The 22,588-nt window shown below is 35.8% G+C and overlaps 1 protein-coding gene across 1 annotated transcript in view; it reads left to right on the forward strand.

The window, feature by feature from the left end:
• The first annotated feature begins 2,835 nt into the window (after nucleotides 1–2,835).
• Nucleotides 2,836–22,588, forward strand: part of LOC150099237 (STAM-binding protein-like) — a 77,475-nt gene continuing 57,722 nt past the window's right edge. Inside the window, exons 1-2 of the mRNA XM_090404290.1 lie at nucleotides 2,836–2,963; nucleotides 5,516–5,654. Coding sequence (XP_090260416.1) covers nucleotides 2,836–2,963; nucleotides 5,516–5,654 — 267 coding nt within the window. The remainder of the gene's footprint in view (nucleotides 2,964–5,515; nucleotides 5,655–22,588) is intronic.

Here is a 22,588-nt window from a genome sequence, read left to right on the forward strand (position 1 = left end):
AATTGGTCATGGCATCAGAGGATCAGATTGCAACTGATGTCATACTTGACCCCTGTTGGTGAGAGTGATCATTAATCCTGACTTGGAGGATGAATAAGCATGCAAAGGTATTGAAACATAATTATAAGGCAGGTGACTATCATACAATTGAAAACCAGCTTGCAGCAGTACAATGGATGAAAGAATGTGAAGGAAGTGGAGGGGTCATGAGTGTATGGGGATACTTAAGAAAAAGTTATTGACAACAATAGCAGATTATATACCTCTAGTGAAGAAGAGAAAGAGGAATTGCAGAAAAGAAAAAAAAATTATGGAAGACGTAAGAGAGAATTGGAGGACATTTGCATGAGAAATATAGAGCTCACACTAGGAAAGTGACTAGTATTGTAAGAAGAGAAAAATTAGAACATGAAAGGAAACTGGAATTGCAAAGAATTTTTTTTGCTATGTGGCGAGTAGGAGGAAAAATGATAGGGGAAGGATTACCTTGCTGGATGGAGATGGAAATTGGGTAACCAAAGCAGATGACATAGTTGAGGGTATTTAATGATCACTTTATTAGTATGTTCCATACTGGTACAGTAGGCTGGCTGCACTATTCCTAGTAGGATGAGTGATGAACCCCCCCCCCCACCCCCCCCCCCCCCCACCCCCCCCCCCCCCCACCCCCCCCCCCCCCCACCCCCCCCCCCCCCCACCCCCCCCCCCCCCCACCCCCCCCCCCCCCCACCCCCCCCCCCCCCCACCCCCCCCCCCCCCCACCCCCCCCCCCCCCCACCCCCCCCCCCCCCCACCCCCCCCCCCCCCCACCCCCCCCCCCCCCCACCCCCCCCCCCCCCCACCCCCCCCCCCCCCCACCCCCCCCCCCCCCCACCCCCCCCCCCCCCCACCCCCCCCCCCCCCCACCCCCCCCCCCCCCCACCCCCCCCCCCCCCCACCCCCCCCCCCCCCCACCCCCCCCCCCCCCCACCCCCCCCCCCCCCCACCCCCCCCCCCCCCCACCCCCCCCCCCCCCCACCCCCCCCCCCCCCCACCCCCCCCCCCCCCCACCCCCCCCCCCCCCCACCCCCCCCCCCCCCCACCCCCCCCCCCCCCCACCCCCCCCCCCCCCCACCCCCCCCAGATCACAATCCTAAGATGAAATACAGAGGTCCGAGCAGGCCAACGGACTGCAGCAAGACGAAAAAAAAACTCCTCTAGATTCTCAAGACCGCTTTTATATGATTCAGAAGCTACTTGTTTTTAGGGTCGGAGACCCCCAAATCTTCTGTAAATAACTGATGTTACTGTTGTCTTGACCTTCAGATTTGGCGGCAACAATATCTACAATTTCTAGGTGACTTGAAAGTTGTTTACTTTCAAGTCGCCAACATAATTTTGTCTAATCCCCTTAACTTAAGGCAGAATTACCTTTAACATTCTGTTACATCAAATCAACATAATGCACAATTTTAACCTTTACAATATTATTTGTCAACAATTTCTATATCATTCTTTTTGTTAGTTAGCTTTACAAGTTTACACTTCTTCTTTAAAATACAATAATTTACAATTTTGTTCTTTTCACATGATTTATGACCTCTGTAAAAATCAATGTTGGAGTAAAATTTTATTCAAAATTAAGTGGTTATTGAATATCAACTTAATATAGTTTATATAGTTTTCTGTATTCGGCATGAAACTCTTAGATTAGATTTCCTATCTTTGAGTTTCTTATTCGGCTAAGAAATAATGTGGTATTCAATATCCACTTAATTTTGAATAAAATTTTACTTTGCCGAAGTGAAGCCTGTTGGCTCTTATTTCAGTAATTGTATTTGTGCACCTTTTGGCAACTCGTACAGTAAAGAAATAAGTTCTGACTATTGAAACCTTAGTATTACATCTGGGTAGTGACCATCTCTCATAATGTAGAACAATAATACATCTCCTAGGAGCTGTGTTTTACATTATGGGAAAATACTAAGGAACAGTGATCGTAACTTACTCCACCTTTACTACGAGTTGCCCTTGCATTGTACTACCAGGTATTGGCATACGCTTGGACTCGCCAAACTTTATATAGTTTTCTATATTCGACATGAAACTCTTAGATTAGATTTCCTATCTTTGAGTTTCTTATTCGGCTAAGAAATAATGTGGTATTCAATATTCACTTAATTTTGAATAAAATATATCGTCATATTTTTAAAATACATTTTCTTCATATATTCTGCAGTATTATGGCATATATTTTATAAACTGTGTTTACTAATTCTCAGCTATTTGTTTCCTTTTTTTAAAAAAACTGGGAATCACAGTTTTATTATTCTTATTATCTGAGACCTCCAGGGGTCAAGGACTCATCGAGGGAGGCTATAAATCTCCCAAACCAGCAATACCTTCCCTTAAATTTATTCACACTGGATGCCCTCCCTTCCCCTAAGGAGTAAGAGCCTGCTCTCTGGGAGAAAAACCTAGCTCTTACCCCTTTCTTGACTGCAAATAAATTTAACTTCTATGGATGCCCCCATGTTCTCTCCCCACCTTCCATATAACGAAAATTTCATCAGTTGATATCTTATAACTATGGTGGCCAAATTGCAGCTCGCGAGCCACATGTGGCTCTTTTTAAGTTTTATTGTGACTCAACTAACAAATAAAAATATTTATAACTTTTCTTAATTTTCTATTGTTTTTAATTTAATTTTTCAATTAACTACATTGCTGTTCGGCAATGTAGTTATATTTATATTACCTTGTCAGAAAATTTAAAAAGATATAAAAGAATCAACTGACATTACAGACCAACCACAATTAGCAATTTTTATTCGTTTCGTTCTTGAGGATGGAGTGATGCGAGAAGAATTATTAGATTTAATAGCATTGAAAGATAGTACTCGTGGCATTGATATTAAGGAAGCTTTTGATGTTTACCTTAAAAATCTTCCAAAAAGTAAATTTGTGGCTCTTAACAATTTCTGGTAGGTAACTATGGCTCTTGCTGCAATAACTCTGGCCACCCCTGTCTTATAACACTCATTATTGTTCCGGTCACTATGTTTTACCAGTGTTATATATTTTGTTTAGTAATGCTAGAGATCTTTTATTAAATTTATTTCTTGCATATATTATCAGTTCTATGAGAATTTTATCTGGTAATTTATCATTTCTGTTAATGCTTCATTTAATCCTTGTAATATGTTATTTGGGAGAGTATTATCAGTTTTATTTCAAGTGATAATCCTGATTATTTCTTGCCTATATTGAATATTGAATGATATATTTAATCCCTCTATATGTTAAATGAATAAATTATAGGAATTTCAATTTGCCTCATTTATTGCATTATGTATCTGATTATGTACCCACCTACAGGCATGAAGTGAAACAATTATAAAAACTCAGCCTGTCAAATTTGTGGTAATCTATTTAACAGAAAAACAAACATGTTTTCAATACCCAAATTGAAAAAGGAACAAGAAATGTACCAGTAGATATAGCAGATCTGATCCGCATTCAAAATGCAGCATTACTATTAAATTGGAAATTACCACCAAAAAATCTACAAAAAAACAGAATTCACAGCTTTTAATAAACTCAAATCAGACAAAAACATAGTCATAATAAAAGCAGACAAAGGCAATGCAACAGTGATTTTAAACTCAGAAGATTATAACAACAAAATGAAAACCTTCTTGAAGATTCCAATACCTACACAGCATTAGACAGAGACCCCACTTGGCAAACTTGCAACAAAACCAATGAACTTATCAAGAATATACCAAATTGGTCTGAGGAACTCAAAAGAAATCTATAATCCAAACAACACCCACTAGTGCCTAGAATATATGGAGTCCCTAAAATTCATAAAAAAGATATATCACTAAGACCGATAGTGGACGGAAGGACTCTCCTACCTCAAATCTGGCAAAACACCATTGTTCATTAAGAACAGCACAGACTTCATAGAAAAAGTAAAAGATATATACATACATCCTTCAGACGTAGTAGCGAGTTTAGATGTAATCAGCCTTTTCACAAAGATTCCAAGAAATGAAACAGTAAACATCCTAGAAAATCTCTTCCCACCGGACATTGTACAGCTCTACAAACATTGCATAAAAAATCGTTATTCCTTTTCCATAACAAACTCCGGAAACAAAAAGGACTAGCAATCAGTTCACCCCTTTCACCAGCTCTAGCAAACCTCTACATGGAAAATTTTGAAAATAATGCTTTACAAAACTGGCACAAAAAACCAAAAATATGGCTCTGCTATGTGGACGATATCTTCATCATTTGGCCAAGGACAGCACTAGAACTCACTACATTTCAAGACTATCTTAATAACATACATCCTAACATAAAATTCACTCTGGAACTAGTAGAAAATAAAAAAACTTCCTTTCCTAGACATCCTTATAGAAATTAATAAAAGAAAAAACTAATTATCGTTCTCCATCTATAGAAAACCAACAAACACAGTAAGATTTCTGCACGCTACTTCACATCACCACCCCAAGCAAAAAAATAGGCCTAATAAAAACCTTAAGGGATAAAGCATACAACATCCCCAGTACAGAAGGAAAATGGAAAGAAGAAACACAATACTTAACACAGATCTCACAACTGAATGGTTTCAATACTAAGTTAATTAAGAAAATTTTCAATACAGCACCTACAAGAAACTTAAAATAAACAAGATTTCAAGAACGCAGTCACCCTTCCTTATATTAAGAATGTAACAGATAAATTAGCCAAACTTCTCTACAAATACAACATAAAAGTGACTTTCCTGCCACTTGAAAAAATATCAAAATCTCTTCATCCTCCAAAACCTCCACATCACCCAATGAAAAAACCAGGGGTTTATAATATTCACTGTTCGTGTGGCATCTGCTATGTGTGAGCCAGACGGGGAGATCAGGAGAAATCTGCATGCGCGAACATCAAAAGGACGTACAAAATAAGAAAGAACATAAATCGGGATTGGCATTTCACACAACCTCTACCGGTCATGATGTACTCTGGGATAGAACAAACATGTTCTATATAGATAATTGTTTCACAAGATAATTGAAAGAGGCAGCAAATATGATTAAAATTCCTACGTAATGCAACAAAAACCAAGGTTTGATTTTAAATCAAGTTTGGTCATCGTTTATTAAAAATTTACCGATTTCAGACCTCGGACAGAGTGAGAGTGAACCACCGAACTCGACAACAAATAGCATTGTCTCCAACTAACACGCATTAACGGTTGTATAGATCTGTTATTTGGTTTTTTAACAAACTGTTTAGATGTTCATAATACCAACAAATGAACTAATTTTCGTAATTTCTAGTAGTTTGTGCTTTAAACATTTAGTCTCTTTACCCCTGAAGATGTTAGTCTGACGACTAACGAAACTTGTCGAGTGTTATTTTTAGTACTTGTTTAGTTTTAAAAACAGTTTTCTTTATTAAACATGTGGTCACAAAACCGAATAATTATATTTAACAAACATGCTTTGTTCTGTTATTATTTTTATAGCACACTTAAAGATAATTCCACTGAATACATATCTATTGTATTTCAGAAGCTAAATGAAGTATTCCCCACTGCAGAAAAACTTAAAGCCATCTTACAAGAGCGATATACCACAGAATATGAATCATGGTTGGAAGAAAAGGTAATTGTTGATTATGCTGCTTCTGTATACTGATATGAAATTTAACCTTTAGTCCACCTATATTTGTTCGTATAGAATTATTAAATTTTTTAGCAGTTATTTGTTAAACAGATGGTTCTGCTGATATGACTAATTTCACTGATATCCATTGGTTGAATGCGAATTATTTAACTATAAATTTAAAATTGGTGCTTTTGTAATGTAGTCAGTAGTGATGACATGCTTAAAAAGAACTGTTTGAATTCATGTAGGATGCAAGAAGCATTTATAAATGGCTTTCACCTGAAGGTGAATTAACTGGTTTTATGTGGAGGTGCAGAATTTTCTTCTTGCAACTCAACACACACTGTAAATATATGGGAGAATACACTCATGCATTAACAGCTAGATTTATGGATTAATTGACATATTACTAAGATTAGGTTTGTGAGAAGCCAAGTTACTTGGTTATAAATGCCATTGGGCATAATATTTAAAGGAAGATTTCATGTTTCCTGAGCAGTTAGCAGTTTATTTTTTCCCGTAATTATTTTTTAGATGTCAGACAGTTTTCATTGCATCATATGGTCATTTTATATATAGCACACTAATTTTCATCTCAGTGTGCTATGTATGAAATTTGTTACTGTGGAAAGAAGTTCTGAAGTTTTAAGTTTACATTCCAGAGCAAAGTTCCCAACTCTTTCCCACAAGCAGTATTCATTTTTGTAGGTTTTGACATTTCATTGGTGGGATTTCTATAAAAATAAATATTTTGGAACTTTGTGTTATTATAGAGGACCATGCCATGCCTTAAATTATTTATTTATATTTTCCTGAAATGTCATCTTTTCCTTATGTTAGAATTGTAATCAAGTAACTTGACTTTATTTTCATGGTACATAGCATTCTAGTCATCATCCTCTTCAGATTTCTGATATGTACTCAAGGAATTCTATGATTGTACTATATGAAAGTTTACATTATTACTAACTTCCTCACAAACATTTTCCTACAAATTTAGTATATTATCTGTCAGAACTTCAGTATTGTCAGGTCTTATGTTTCAGTCATCTGAAGCACCTCTAACTGCATCAATCCATCTAGGACTTGGTCTTCCTCCGGGTTCTTTTCCTGCAGTTCTGGCATCAAAAAACTGTTTTGCTAATCTTTCCCGTTATGTTAAAGTGACATTATCAGCTGAGAATAGCTCTGCTCATCCATTCCTAATGCTAACATGCTTTCCTAAAATCTATTCGTTCCATATCATCTTGCTGTTGATTGTTGTCATTTGGTTTTTGCAGAGTTAAGTTTTGTAGATCTGAAAATGGCATATGGCAAATTACCAGTACTAAAGCTATTTAAAATGCTACAATTATATGTTATAAATCGGATGTTATATCAAGTCAGCAATTACAGTTGATATACAAAAAGTTATAAAGAAATACATGTCTTAGACTTAAATACTTACACAGCTAATATCTGTAGAAAAACATAAAATTTATTAAGAGCTCCTGTGTATTTCATCCAGTGTAACACGAACATCACCAGGTAGAGAAGAGAAGATCACTTAACTGCATTCAAATGTAAATCACATGATATGAGTCATGTAACATATACATGAGCCTCCATAGCTCAGTCGGTGTAGACAAAGCCCTTTGGTCAGAAAGACTTGGGTTCGATTCCCATCTATGATGTGATGAACCTTTATCTAGTCTCTTTCGACTAAAGGTGAGTTAGCCGGTCTCATACGGAGGTAGAGGATTTTTTCACCCGGAAACTCAGGTTTCTCATCCCTCAGAACTGGCATACCAGCCTCATGAATGCACACGGATGACAGTTGAATGCCTATGACAATGTGTGGAAGAGATGAGGTTCTCACCACATGTCATTATGCCCATAGTTAACCATGAGTCGCATCATGGTAGTCGACCTCCTAGATAGGAAACGACACATGAATGGGAACATATGCATTCTGGCTCATGTCTCAGTTATAGCTGAACTGACAGAAGAATATGCAGTTAGTGCATACTTCTGTCAATTCATACATTCAAAGGAACAGGTTGAATAGTTACTGTAACCAAAAAGTAAATAATGTTTACACACACACACACACACACACACACAATTTATTCTACACACAAAAGGCCGAGGAGCCTATAGCAAACAGTTGTGGTGTCAGGAATATGATAATCTGTTGATATTCTTCTTGAACTGTTGAAGATTGTAGTCCTTTGCAAATGCTTCATGAGGAGACTGTTCCACAGAATTGAGGTGGAGGGAATGAAAGATAACTGGGAGTAGCAGGTTCAGTGAGTATGCAGTTTAACTATAAAAGAATGTTGAACAGCTGTAGCACAAGTTCCTGTAGATCTGGCAGGAATATGAGGCACAATGGATACTAGTTCTGCTGAACAGTAGCCATGGAAATATCTGTAGAAGAGACACAATGCAAAAATTGATCTTCTATGGGGTAGTGGAGGAGAAGAGAGTCTGTAAGAGAAGTGTTATTTATCAACCGGACTGCCCTTTTCCAAACAGCATCAAGAATTTTTAGGGAGGTCTTAGGTGCACCACACCATACATGAAAGCAGTATTCCAATGTTTATTGGATTTTTGATTTGTACAGAGTGAGTAATTGTTCAGCAGAGAAGTACCATCTTGACTGTAAAAGGGGTTCCAAGTTTTATGCAAGCTTTTGATGCTATAGAAGTGATATGATTGTACCAGGAAACCTCACAAACCATTCCAGTTTCTTTCTAAATAGACATTCTGTTTCTTCCCCCTTTTTTATAGGTATTTTCATACACTGGTCATCATCCTTACAGATTTCACTTCCAAATTTGTACCAACCTCTCCTCTTATTTCATTCTATATTCCTCTGTTCTTTGGAACAGCCTTTCCCATAACATTTACCCCAATCTCCAGCTCTTTGAGAAACATATTAACAGATTCCATCTTTGTCCATGTACAGAGTTGACCCTTGAACAACTCGGGGATTAGGGGCATTGACCCCCCCCCACACACACACACGCGCGCGCAGTCGAAAATCCGCGTATAACTTTTGACTTCCCAAAAATTTAACTACTAATAGCATACTGTTGACTGGCATAAACAATTAACATATATTTTGTATATTATGTGTATTACATACTATATTCTTACAATAAAGTAAGTTTGAGAAAAGAAAATGTTATTAAGAAAATCATAATGAAGAGAAAATACATTTACAGTACTGTACTGTATTTATCCATACTGTAAGTTTACATCATATGTTTACAAGACGAATTGTCTGTCAGTTCCTTCATCAACATTGTCTTATATGATAAGATATGATATGATAATACGTATAACATTATAGATGTTATACGTATTACTAACACTAGACATCAAAAATGAAAAGATAATGTGAAAAAGAAATTCATATTTATTTACAGGTATAACAATTCATTTATTGATAATGAAGAAGCAGCAATATAATTGCTTTATGATAGCTTAGTGTAATTGATACAATTGCTTCATGGTAGCCTAGCCTATGTACTAATCAATGAATTGTTATAAAATTTTTAATGCATACAGAATTACAGTCATATTCCTAATGGGAAAACATTGTAACATTTAAAAAAAAAAAAAAAAACCACTTACATGTGATGATAGGCTAATATGCAGTTTATCCAATAATGAGAGAGAGGTATACTATACAGTATTGTACAGTACTCTTTGAAAGCAAAGTTATAAAACAATAAGAAAGCATTAATTTTCTATTAAATGTCACTCATCTTATGTCTATGTAAGGATAGGCTATCCTTACATAGGCATACGACGGCATAGATCTTATGACACTTCCATACAAGTCTTGCACACAATGTTCTACACGATGAATACTTAGGCAATGATGACACAAAAACATCTCATAGAGTTCATGTCATACAGTTATTAGATTTTCACACGAAGACACTTGCACACCTGCACAACAAATCAGTTTATTAACTGTACAGCTTGATTATTTACTATTCATTAAGTGGATCATCATAAGGGTCTTCTTTACGTTGTCGTCTTTACGTTGAATAGGAAGAGGAGAGGTTGGTCTTGCTGTCTCAGGGGTGCAGAGGCAAAAGGAGGTGGAAAAGGAGGCATGCACACTTGGTGTAACTTTATGGGAATACATCATCTTTTTTTTTTTTTTTTTTTTTTGCTGTTTCATTTCTCTAAAAATGTTTGTATACTGTACCAATCCTTCTTCCACCGCTTGCTTTAGTTTCAATGCCCATGTCGTAAAAGAAATCAAAAGCAGTCTTGAATAATCAGTACCTTTCTGCCAAATTGTCTAATGTCAATTTTTTCTGGCACTGCTGCTTCTACATCGTCTTCTTCCTCATTGTCTGGCACTGATTTGGAAGCACTCATCTCCATGAAGTCGTTTTCTGTTAATTCCTCTGGTGTGGTGTCTGTTAACTCTTGAATTTCTCCAAGATTCATATCTTGAAACCCTACAACCCCATCTTTTTTGCCATATCCACAATCTCTTTCATTATTTCTTTGATTGGCTCTGTCATAAATCCTGTGAAGTCATGCACAACATCTGGACAGTTTTCTCCAGCAGGAACTTATTGTTTCAGTCTTGATGGCTTTTACAACTTTATCTATAACAACAATGGCATCTAACTCGTCTGCTGGCTCTTGGTCGACAGAAGCTGCTTTGCCTGTTATCTTGACATTTTTTAAGCCAAACTTTCTAAAATTATCAGCTCATGAAAGAAAAAGAAAGGAAATTCATGAAGCTGTCACTACAGCTATGCCAGCAAGCACAAAAAGTGTGAGGTTTTTGCACTTGCTGGCATAACTGCAGTGATAGCTTCATGAATTTCCTTTTCTTTTTTTTTTCTAATGGTCCTTATGCTGGATTCTTTTATCTTGAAATGGCTGGCAACCACAGCTGCAGACCTCAATCTATTGTACGTATCAACCAAATCAAACTTTTTTTGTTATGTCATGACTTTTATTTCCTTCTTGGGAGCACTTCCAGCATCACTAGTGGCACTTTGTATGAGTCCCATGGTGTTATTCAGAGTATATGATATTGCAATAAACATGATGAAAAATATGCAAGAACCACAAGAGATCACTTTTTACTGCAATACGCAATTTACTGGAGAGACGAACTGCTCATGCAGAGATGATAGCATCACACACCATTTTAAGCAGATACTTGCAACACTTGAGTTCACCACAATAGCATCGGGAGGTGGCTACGAAATTGTTACAGTAATACATTATGTAATACAATTAATTTTATGCAGTTATGATTTAATACTGCATCTTTAATGTTTTTTTACATTTCTATCAACTGTGAACGGTGCCATATACGGTCTGTAAGTGTTTGCGTAAGCTTAAGTTTTAATAAAATAACCTTTTATAATAAATTTATGTATACTTTATGATAGTAAATGATAAAATAGGCTAATATCTACATAATTTTATGCATTCATGACATACCTAACATTTTCTTAATTTTTTCTATATTTCTAGGCTATGGTGTTCATCAAGGAATTTTTTAAATTGTTGGAATAAAAAAAAAAAAAAATCAGCTAACGCCTTTTTATTCCCGTATATACGGGAGTAGGCGAGGCCATTTAGCCCTATCTAACTTTTGGAGACTGAGTGGGCAGTTCAATCTCCACTGGTACCCAATCAGAGACAGATGGCCCAAGGCTATCACTAATTAAGCGGTACGCAGTGAAGAGAGACGGCTCAAATGTGCCGCCATCTCGTGGTCTCTAACCCTAACACAATATATTTAATGTCTGAAATAATGTGGGTTCTACGGTCGATTTTCTTGAGTTTACAGGACGAAAAACCCGAGTTTCCGGGAGGAAAAACCTGCTTGCCCGTGCCAGAGATCGACTAACTCGGGAACCGGTCGAAAAAAGGCTTAGAAAAATTTCCTCTAGTCGCCGACTAGACTCGAAACCAAGACTTCCTTTGTGCGGCCTAGCGCGATGGTGTGTAAACGCCACATCCACTGAGCTACACAGGCTCATTAAAATTGTTGCAAATCTCCAAAAATTTTTTAAATATATTTATTATAAAAAAAAAATCAGTGTATAAGTGACTGGTGCAGTTCAAACCAGTGTTGTTCAAGGGTGAACTAGTGCTGTTTTTATAGATTTTTATTTTATTTTATTGGGCATCTGCTTTTTGCAGATGACCTCCAGCAGACCCTGGATAGGTTTGTAGCTGTTTGTGCAGACGCCAGAATGAAGATCAGTGTGGCCAAAACTGAAACATTTGTGGTCTCGAGACAACCATCCCAGTGCACTCTACATGTAAGTGGAGTCCCAATGAGGCAAGTGGAGAAGTTTAAATACCTTGGGTCCATATTCACGAATGATGGAAAGTGGGACGTAGAGCTAGATACTCGAATTGGCTCAGCAAGCTCAATATTGCGGGAGCTTGGCCATTCGGTAGTATTGAAGCAGGAGTTAAGCATTTCTAAGCCAGAAGGCAAAGCTGGCTGTCTTCAATACAGTCTATGTCCCCATCCTCACCCATGGTCATGAGAGTTGGGTAATGACCGAAAGAATGTGGACACGAATCTAAGTGGCTGAAATGAGGTTTCTTCAAGGGGTTGTGGGCTGACACGACCCCACAGAGTCAGAAGCTCTGCAATTCAGGAAACCCTCAATACTCAACCACTGCTTCTCCATGTTGAGAGGCATTCTGACCAGGTGCCCATACCAACATAACACAGGTGCTCCCTCAGCAGGCCCTCTTTGTCAAGCCAGAGGGTGGGAGACCATGTGGAAGGCCAAGGACTCGCTGGATAGATTATATCCAAAACCTTGAGTGGACACATTTGGGAATCCCACCAGAACACCTAAGCTTGGTGGCGGAGGATCGTGACCATTGGAAGTTCCTCTTGCAGCTGCTGCCCCCACAACCCAATTAGGAAAGGTGGGCCTTGAAGATGTATGTATGTTATTTTATATGTATATCAAGATCTATAGTCAGCCTGGTTTGTATCCTTAACCCTTGCTGAGTTGAGTTCACTTCTACCTCTGCAAATCTACAACTTGTAAATAAATTTGCAGGTAATGAGGCATGGAAGCAGATAACTGCCACCATTTTGCATTTCTAACCCTAACCCTAACTGATATTGTCTGATGTACAAGTTCTGCATTTGTTTTTTTCTGAGTTGCAGGGCTAAAATCCCAGGTTTCTGGTAGGCAAACCCTGCTTGTCTGAACCAAAGATTTACTAACGCAGGAACTGGGTGTAAAAAAAGATGTGACTAGAAAAAGTTCCTCTATTCAACATCTAAAATAAATGCGTGTGTTTTTGTTTTAAGGTGTTCATGCTGTGCATTTGTTTGCATGTGATTTGCTTTTTGTGGGAACTTGGTTTACTATATGTTGTTTCTTCTGCTTTGGGCGGAGAATTTTCAGTTTTCCATATATGTGGCATGTAAAATTAGTATTGTGAACTGTTTTAATAATATAGAAAATCTCAGATGCAGTTCGAATTTCAAGTTATTTATTTATATATATATATATATCAGTGGCGTCACATGCCCATTTCAGTTGGGTGTGCTGTCATGTGGGTTATGCAACCCACGCTACAAATTTCACGTCAATTTGACCGTATGCATGGGCATGTGTCCGCAGAAAATTTTCCAGAGGAGGGGGGGAGGGCAAAGCTTGGAGACAAATAATTACATCAATAAATTTTTATAATTATTGATTTAATTAAATAATTACATCAATAAACGTATTTTAGCATTTTTTGATGTAATTATTTGTTGATGTAAACTATAAATACATTATTTTCATTTTACATTGATTTTAATGATTTTTAATTCTTGGGAAAAAAGTATTCAGAATTAATACAGTTTTTAGCACAATTTGATATATAAAATAATTGACCAGCATATTTTATTAAAAATCAACTAATTAATTCATCCCAAAATCCTAAATTAAATTATTTCAGTTTAAAAGCAAAAAAATCATAAAACTAACAGGTAAAATAATATTAAATTACATACACTTAACTTTTAAAAATGTATTTTTCTGTTTAAATTTGTTTCACTATAAATTTACAATTCATACTTCACTCAGTGACTCACTAGACACAGAGGGAAAATGAACTGGTCTCTGTTCACAACAGTAATGAACATTTTTTTTTCACAAATCAGAAAAAGATGAACCAAAAACAGGAACACGTGTTCTATGGCTACCCCGCCGTGGGCCAAAACAGGCTTAAAATCCCATAATAAAATTTTAAGACAGACAAAGCATCCCAGGGTCGAGGGTGTACAATTACATATCTCAATCACTTTTACGATTATAATTTGTGGAATTTTTTACTCGATCCCAGGGAGAAGCGCCCCCCCCCCCCCCAATCTGCAGATGCCCATGACCGTGTGATTGCATTTTTATCGATGTATGAAAGTTTTGAGAGTGTATAATGCATCAGCGCTCATCTTAATTGGTCCGGTGCAATTAATTGCAGAATAACTTTGAATACTTCTGCTTAGAGTGGGAGAACAATCTGTTTGTTTTAGGATTTATTAGAAAACAACAATGAAGGAGAATACTATATTTGGTTGATATATTTGAAATACTCAAAGATGAAAATATGTGAACCATCATTTATAAGACGTGAGAATAGGAAATGAAAGGAAAGAATAAGCGAGTAGAAATACTTTCATTAATTGCAAACAAATTATTAATAATTATCATTTGTGATATGTGTGTTCTATAAGTTGCCGGATGGAGCAAATAGCACGATCCTATAAAGTCTAAACATGAATAAGTGAATTTATGATGGCATAATTTAAAAAAAAAGTATGAAGAGAGAGAGAGAGTATTGCAGGAATAAATATGGTTTGATGGAGCAGCAAATCATCTTGTAAAATTTGTTGCTTATGTTATGTATATTTTGCTCCGTTTTCCAAGAATTTTATTTTGTTTACTGAGACAGTATACATAACATCCGATCATTATCGGAATTATCCACACTTTCGGGAATCCCACATTCATTAGTTGTTGTTTTTTCTTTTATTTAGTATCCTAAATAAAACAAGTAAAATAATATTAAATTACATACACTTACCTTATCAATCTCACATATGCTGGTATTTTGTTGTAGATCAACAATGTCTTTTAATACACAGAATATTCATTTTTATTCAGGAATAGATATTTTTTTACTGTCTGTTGTTTCTGAAGACTAGAATAAAAAATGTCTCTATAGCGTTAAAAAACTTTGCAACCTCAACAGATGCTATACTGCACAAGCAAAAGAAAGAAAAAAAAATTAGCATTTTTCTCCTAACATCCACTTTCAAATTTTCAGTTCCAGAAAACATGTGTAACAGCTGTTTGTAATACAGCCATCAGATACAGAAAGCACTCAACTCATGACAAGTGACAACATTCAATTGGATTGGTTGACACAATAACCAATTACAGCCACTAGGTGCTGGGTGAGCTCAAAATGTTAGCTCATCCAGCCTCGCCTTCTCAGCAGTTTAAAAATACTAAAACGCTAAGAATTTGACCCGCTGCACCCTCTTCACATCTTTTCAAAGGGCTCAAAGGTGTATGCATTTTGAAATCACACCCGGGCTATTAACGCGAATGTGACGCAATGTTTACATGTCGAAAAGTGCCCTCTTCATGAAGCACTAATGCTTTATTATTATGTTCAATTTTAGGAATCGCACGAAGTCTGCAAACAATTGGGAAAAATCTTCAACGGGAATAAATGCAAAAATATAATATCGGTGATACTGATATTTCGTGGATGAGCACTGCACACCTAGCACACCCAGTATATTCACCCCTGATATATATATATATATATATATATGTTTTTACACACACACACGCGCGTGCGCGCGTATATATTCATCTTTATTTCCTTTACATAAATCATTTGATTTTTGCATCCAGTCACTGCTTTATAAACAGCAGTTACTATGCATTTTCTGCAAATGAAAATTTGAAAAAAAAAGGATGGAAGTTTTTTCATTTGGCTATGCTACCAATTACATGTTTGGTTTAATCCTTTATCCAAGTGCAAGCAAACAAAGTTATTGTGATATGACTTTTGCATTACTTCCACCTTAGTATCACCACCTCTGGGTCTAGCTCCCACTTACAAGACCTCAATAAAGGTCAAAACCGGTCTGGGTGGTGATCCTTTCCATAATGTATAGCATTATACATACCCATAAGGATATGTGCTTTGCATTATGGGATACTAAGACAAGCGATCAGAACTTATACCACCTTTACCACGAGTTGCCCCAGTCCTGAAAATATTTCAGGCGCAAACTTTGTTTTCTTTCACTTGGATAAAGGATTAAACCAAATATGTAATTGGTTGAAAAAAGAATGTTAAGATTGTGTTTAGTTAGATACTGTGTTTGGTGCCACAGTAAAACTTGTTTTGCCTGCATGTTTGCACTATTCCGTTTGTGAGAGGGGGGAGATGTTTTTCATTATGTATGATCAATTTCATTCCACTTGCCTCTAATTACACTAATTGTCACTAAATATAATACATAGTGTAAATGTCTCTGTACTGTATTTAATAATGGAATAAAATTCTTGTCCACTCTGCACCTTCACCTGGTGTGTCCTGTTAGTAATCATCCACAGGGTGCTGAACAGACGAGGATGGACTGGCAATTTGGGATATAGCTGACAAAACTGTACTCTCTGTTCACTTAAAACAGAAATCATATGATGAGATTTCATGCTGGCTGGGATGCAACTGGTTAAACAAGGCTTCTTCTGTTTTTGAAAGGAAACCAGCGTTAACAGTGAAAAGTCAGCTACTGGAACACAACATCTGAAGAATCGAAGAGTGGGACTGCTAACATAGGGAGCATCACATCAACACTTCCACCTCTTGGAGTGATTGATGTTCTTTGCTTTGTCTGTATCACACATTGATACAGATTGATACACATTGATTATTCTCTGAGTGTACTTTGCGATGGATGGATCCTATCGACCATTATTAAGCTATATAATTGCATCTAAAGAATTTCAGATGTCACTGATCCCCAGTCTGTACATGGAGGTAAATGAACCATCTTTACTGGTTTGACATCAACAGCTGTCCTTGTTTTATATATATATATATATATTTTTTTTTTTTTTTTTTTTTTTTAATGGAAAACCCATCCATGAGAGGTTGGTCAAGCTATAGTATGCTAATAACATGGATGGGCAATAAGGAACTTATTCACATTTGATTTGAAAAGCTGTGGGTTGTATTCCTTGGGAAAAACGTGGTGGAAGACTTCCAGAGGACTGTTCCAGAGAAGAGGAGAAATTTATTCCTTGGATTTGGAGTTGAACAGTGTTGATTAGTTGCTGCACACATTTGGGCAGATTTGCAAGAGGTTGTGGGGAATTATTGATGCCAATTTTGTCAGCAGCCATAGAAGTTTTATAGGTGATTCAGGCTGCAGAGACTGAATGTCTATGTGAAAGTGAGCGGAGTGTATTAGTAAGAGGGTCGTCAATCAATCTAAATGCTCTTTTCTGTAAAGAATCCAGTATTTTCAGTGAGCTTTTAGGGGCACCACCCCAAATATGAGAGCAGTGTTCAATGGTTTGACAGATTTGTATAGAGTTAGAAGCTGTTTTTAGTTAAAGTATTGCCTTGAGCAAAAGAGAGAGCCTAATTTTTGGATACAGAGGAGGCAATATTTGTGATATGTTTGTGTCAAGAGAGATTTGAGATTAGAGATATCCTGAGGAGGTGAATCTCATCTTGAATAGAGATTTGAGTATCGTATCGTAATGGGTGAGATTGGAAGAACAAGGGTTAGGTTAGGGTATATGCTACACAAATAAAATCCCTGCTGACTAAGTTTTGTGTGATCAGAATGTGGTGGCATTTATATACACCACCTTGTAGCTTTTGTTTCTGCAGGCTACCCAAACATTCCATCCCTCCTGTTGTCTACCAGTAGCTCTTTCAGGCATGTAGAAGGGAATACTCTGATTTTGTGTCTGTCTTCGCAGATGGTTCAAAATTAGGCAGCCTAGTGGGCCTCATGTACTCTCTTCCTTGAGAGCATAATATCTGCTCAGATCTGAATAGAATGTGATGACTTCACTGCTTAGCTGTATGTGATAAAGCTTACTTTATACTACAGCTGGGGGGGGCACTGAAAAGTTCTGTAAACACTTAGGACAAAACTGATATGTTTCTCAGAGGGTTGCAAAGATGCGGTAGCATCATAAGAAGTGTATAATACTTCATGGGGAATATGTAAAATAATGTAGTATAAGTTACATGGTTCTACCTCAATTCCTTCATGGTGATTATCACAACTTTTCCACACACCCTCGTACAAGGGTTGTATAACTGCAATGCTACCAAAGATGCATTACATGTACTCACACAAAGTTCTCTACAGGCAGTAAGATATCTAGAGCTACAGAAACATCCAGGGCTCTCTCAAATCCAGCATATACTTTCTGTTACAGAAGCCACACTTGGATGTGTGCTTCTGTTGGATTCCAAACCACATTAGAATTAACAGAAATGTGGCTGTAGTTTCTGCAACTAGGTTAGCTCATTTCTCAAGTATGCATCACCTGCCAGTCCTATACACATTACCAGTAGATCATCAGACACAAACTTTTATCCCAGTAGTAGTTATCATGAAATAGAGAGACCAATAATAAGCTCCATCAAATCAAACCTTAAAAAATTATGTACATATTAGTTTTATTAGTTTAACTTAGGGTGTATATGCCTTTAACACCTAGCTTTGTATGAATATATTTATGAATTTTTCTTCACTTTTATACTCCTTTTACATTTATTTCTGTATATCTTTTACATTTGTTTGCATATGCTAGTGTTTATACATGTTTTTGCTGCTTATTTATTACCTTGTGTACTGGCACAATATGACCATAGTGTCCTTGCAACATTAAACCCAAAACAAACAAAACCTGTTGGATTTCTATTTGGGATATGGATTAATCATTTCTTATCTATGTTCCAGCATAAATGTTCACAAATTCATATAAAGAGAAGATATAAGAAAAATCTCATTGACTCTGTTGTTGTTGATAGTGATATTTTCATGCTAGTTAAGGATACAAGACTATACAGATGATTTGAAATCAGAAGTGATCAGTTTTAAGTAGGATAAAAATGAATATCACATTGAAAAGGACAATAGGTAAGAAAGTGTTAAAAAAAAGAAAGTTGAACAGCTTTTACAGGTTAACTGTAGAGTCAACTATACAAGCATTATTCAAGAAAAAATGAAGCAGTTTGAATACAAGAAGAACAAAGCCTTGGAGCCTCAGAGAAAACTCTGAAGAAAACATTAATTGATTTAACTAGGAGGCATGTGATGAAGTTATCTACAAGGATAGAAAAATAAGAGCACCATGGTAGACAAGAATTTAAAGTGTTGGAAAAGAAGAAAGCATACTGAAAGTTCTTAGTAAATAAGTCTGCACATGTCCTGAAAGAATATATAGAAAAATGTGAGAGAGTTAACTATGTGTAAAAGTAGCAAAACAAAAGTCATGGGAAGACTTTGGTAAGAATTTAGAAGATAAATAATCAGGAAGATGGTAAAATGTTTTGGAGGGTATTGAAAAGCTTAGAAATGGAGAAAAGAGTACTTTCCTCATTTCTAAGTAATGGAGTAATTACTTTGACAGACTCTTAAATGAAACAATCAGCTCAACATATTGTCAATGAGGAATGCAAACAGAGTACATATCAGTAGAAAAAGCTGTCAAAAGTCTGCAATGTGGAAAGGCAGCTGGAGTAAATGGAGTCATTCAAAATGCTGAAATATGGAGGTGCAACATTTTTGCATTGGATACACCACATAATTCAGAAGGCTGAATTCCCGATGATGGAAGTAGAGCTCTTGCACTTTCCATTTATAAAAAGGAGAATAAAACGTATTTGTATGTGAGAATTACAGAGGAATTTTTCTGCTGAGTGTTCTTGCTAAGATTTATTATGCAAGCACACTTAAAAAGAGGCTAAGAAAAATTGTGGAACAGAAATTTGGAGAAGTTCAAGCTGGGGTCAGGCCAAAACAGAGGTTGTCAAGATCAGATTTTAAATTTATGATAAATAGTTGAGAAATTGTGACAATATAACAGTGATCTGATGTAAGTTTTGTAGATCTGGAAATCTGGAAAAAGCATATGACATGTCTAGTGAAAAGCTTTTCAAAACACTGCAGTTATATGGAAATGAAACATCATACAGACCAGTACATAGTCTATATTTAAGTTGTATAGAATTGAAAGAAATACAGGAAGATGGTTTGATGTAAAATCAAGTGTAAAAAAAAAAAGAAAAGAAAAAAGTCTATACAATCTCCACTCTTATTCATCATCTGTATGGAATTGCATTACGAAATATAGTGGCATTAAAACTGAAAATCGCAGGTACTAAACTTAGCTCTTTGCTTTTTGCAGATGATGATGCACTCCTAAAGAAATCCAGTGCAAGTCTCCAGGATTCTTTAACTAAGCTGAATAATAGCTGTAACAAATTACCAAAAAAAAAAAAAAAAATCGGCAATAAAAAGACCAAAACAATGAAAATAGGACACAGTAGAAAACTTCAACTGCTTCCTAAATAGAGAACCTATAGAACAAGTAAAATATTTCAGTTATTTTAACAGGCAGATAAATCTAGTGATGATCAAAAATTATTGATGTATATATGATTATGAGAAAAAAAGTGTACTCTAATCATTAGCGAATAAAAGAAAATTCTTAGAAAACAAAATATAAATAAAAAATGGAAGTGAATACACATAACCACTGAACAAATTGCACCGGATGATTTGCATTTGCTGCTTCATCAAACCATATGTATTCCTGCCACACCTAAATAAATTACCTGATCAAATTATTATTTCACTGAATAAGCCCTTTCCAAAGTACAAACAGTGTTTTTGGACCCACTGTTTGTTATTCATTATTTTTATTTTTGAAAAGTGAAAGCTATTCTTCGTTTTCAAACAAATTGCGTTCGCTCCCTTCATAAGTTTTTTAATTATGTCTGATCGTGTGTAATTTGCCCTACTTCAGATCAAATTCTACATAAAATTACATATGCTGGACACACAACATACGCTACAACTATAATTGCCAGTCATTCTGTTGTTTCACGTATTTACACGTTTTAGTATTTTTAAATATACCCGTGAACAGGGCTCCAGAATTCCACTCACACGCTCACCACAGGCAATTGATCAGAGACAAGTGGCGAGTGAACATTCAGCCTCTTTCTAAATGCATTCGAAATATATTATTTTCTTTGCATAATTTACATTTTTTTTTTTTCCATTTTAAAACATCATCTAATTCTCTGTCAAGTATTGATCATGTAGCTGTCAATGAATTTATTATGGCAATTTTATTTCCAGAGAGTTGGAAATGAAACTTCTGGATTTGAAATCCTTAATTTTAACACTACAGTGTTCCCTTTTAAAGAATTAAAAACACTTGTAATTTTAATTGCTAGTTTACTCTAAAAAGCCATATTTTAAGGTACGGAATTTAATTTTTCTTTCTATATGAAAGACCACAAAAAAAAAAAAACTAATTAAAAAACAACCTGCCATATCTTCTTTCCCCAACAGTTATCATTGTCATAGCACAATTGATAACTGTTAAACATTTTTCTTTCTATGTGAAAGACTTCGTAAATAGCTGCTTTGAGTTCCGGAAATCAACTAATTTCTCTCACAGCAGTATTGTAGTATTCTTTTCACTCCATGCATGCTCCACCGGATGTAACACTTCCGGTTTTCATTTCAGTTAAGAATTGAGAAAAATGAGCTGCCATTACTTGTTATAATTATGGTGCTTTACTTGAAAACAGTAAATCTTGCACATGAGAAAACACATAGGTTTTAATTGCAAAACAAGTAAGTTTTTCATATCCTGAATACATTTAAATTAAATTATAGTTTTCATTTCCAACAAATATATTTTAATGAAATCAAATCATTCATTTAGTTCAATATTAAATTTACATATATATACGGTATGCACAGCATATATGTACTAGACAATCTGTTATTTTAAAAAAATGTATTTTTATCACAGTATAATTTCATTAACAAAATAAACTGGTAAAACACAAAAATTAAAATTGGCACAATCCAATTATATACTATACATCTATCCATCTTATTCCTCCAATATCTTTTAAAAGTATGCAGTTCTAATATAGTAATTGTTCTGAGATTTTTTCATAGCTTACAACATGAATTAGCTTAGTGTAATTAATTGCTAGAAAATGTTTCATAGCAATTTTTTTAAATACTCTTATTTAATGAATACAATTATCTTGCAAAGACTAGTCAAAAACTGGATCATGTGACTGAGTGCATTGTGAAAAGTGAATCTGACTCCACATTGAGTGCTATGAATGTTCTTGTTTTCATGAATTTTATTATTTGTCTTTCGGATAATTTATAAGTTCAGTCTTCATCATAAACGATAAATAAAAGAAAACACAAACTAAATTGTGATGAGCTATGTTGTGGCTCTTAATTGCTTAAATTTTGACTGAATTTATATAAATTATCTGAAAGACAAATAATAAAATTAATGAAAACAAGAACATTGGTAGCACTCGATATGGAGTCAGATTCACTTTTCACAATGCACTCGGTCACATGATCTGGTCTTTGACTAGTCTCTGCAAGATAATTGTATTCATTAAATAACAATATTTAAAAAAATAAATAAAATAAATAAAAATAAAAATTATGAAAAATTTTCTAGCAATTAATTGTCATCATAACATTTATATAAAGTAGACCAATATCTTGGGCAAGTAAAATTTTGTGGCTAGTAGATTTAAGCTATATTTCTGGAGCCCTGCCAGTGAAATATAGAATTCTCCTCAATTATTGGTTGGTT

Source organism: Typopeltis vanoorti, chromosome 14 (assembly GCF_054136105.1).
Source record: "Typopeltis vanoorti isolate ZY-2024b chromosome 14, IOZ_Tvanoo_1.0, whole genome shotgun sequence".
NCBI lineage: Eukaryota > Metazoa > Arthropoda > Arachnida > Uropygi > Thelyphonidae > Typopeltis > Typopeltis vanoorti.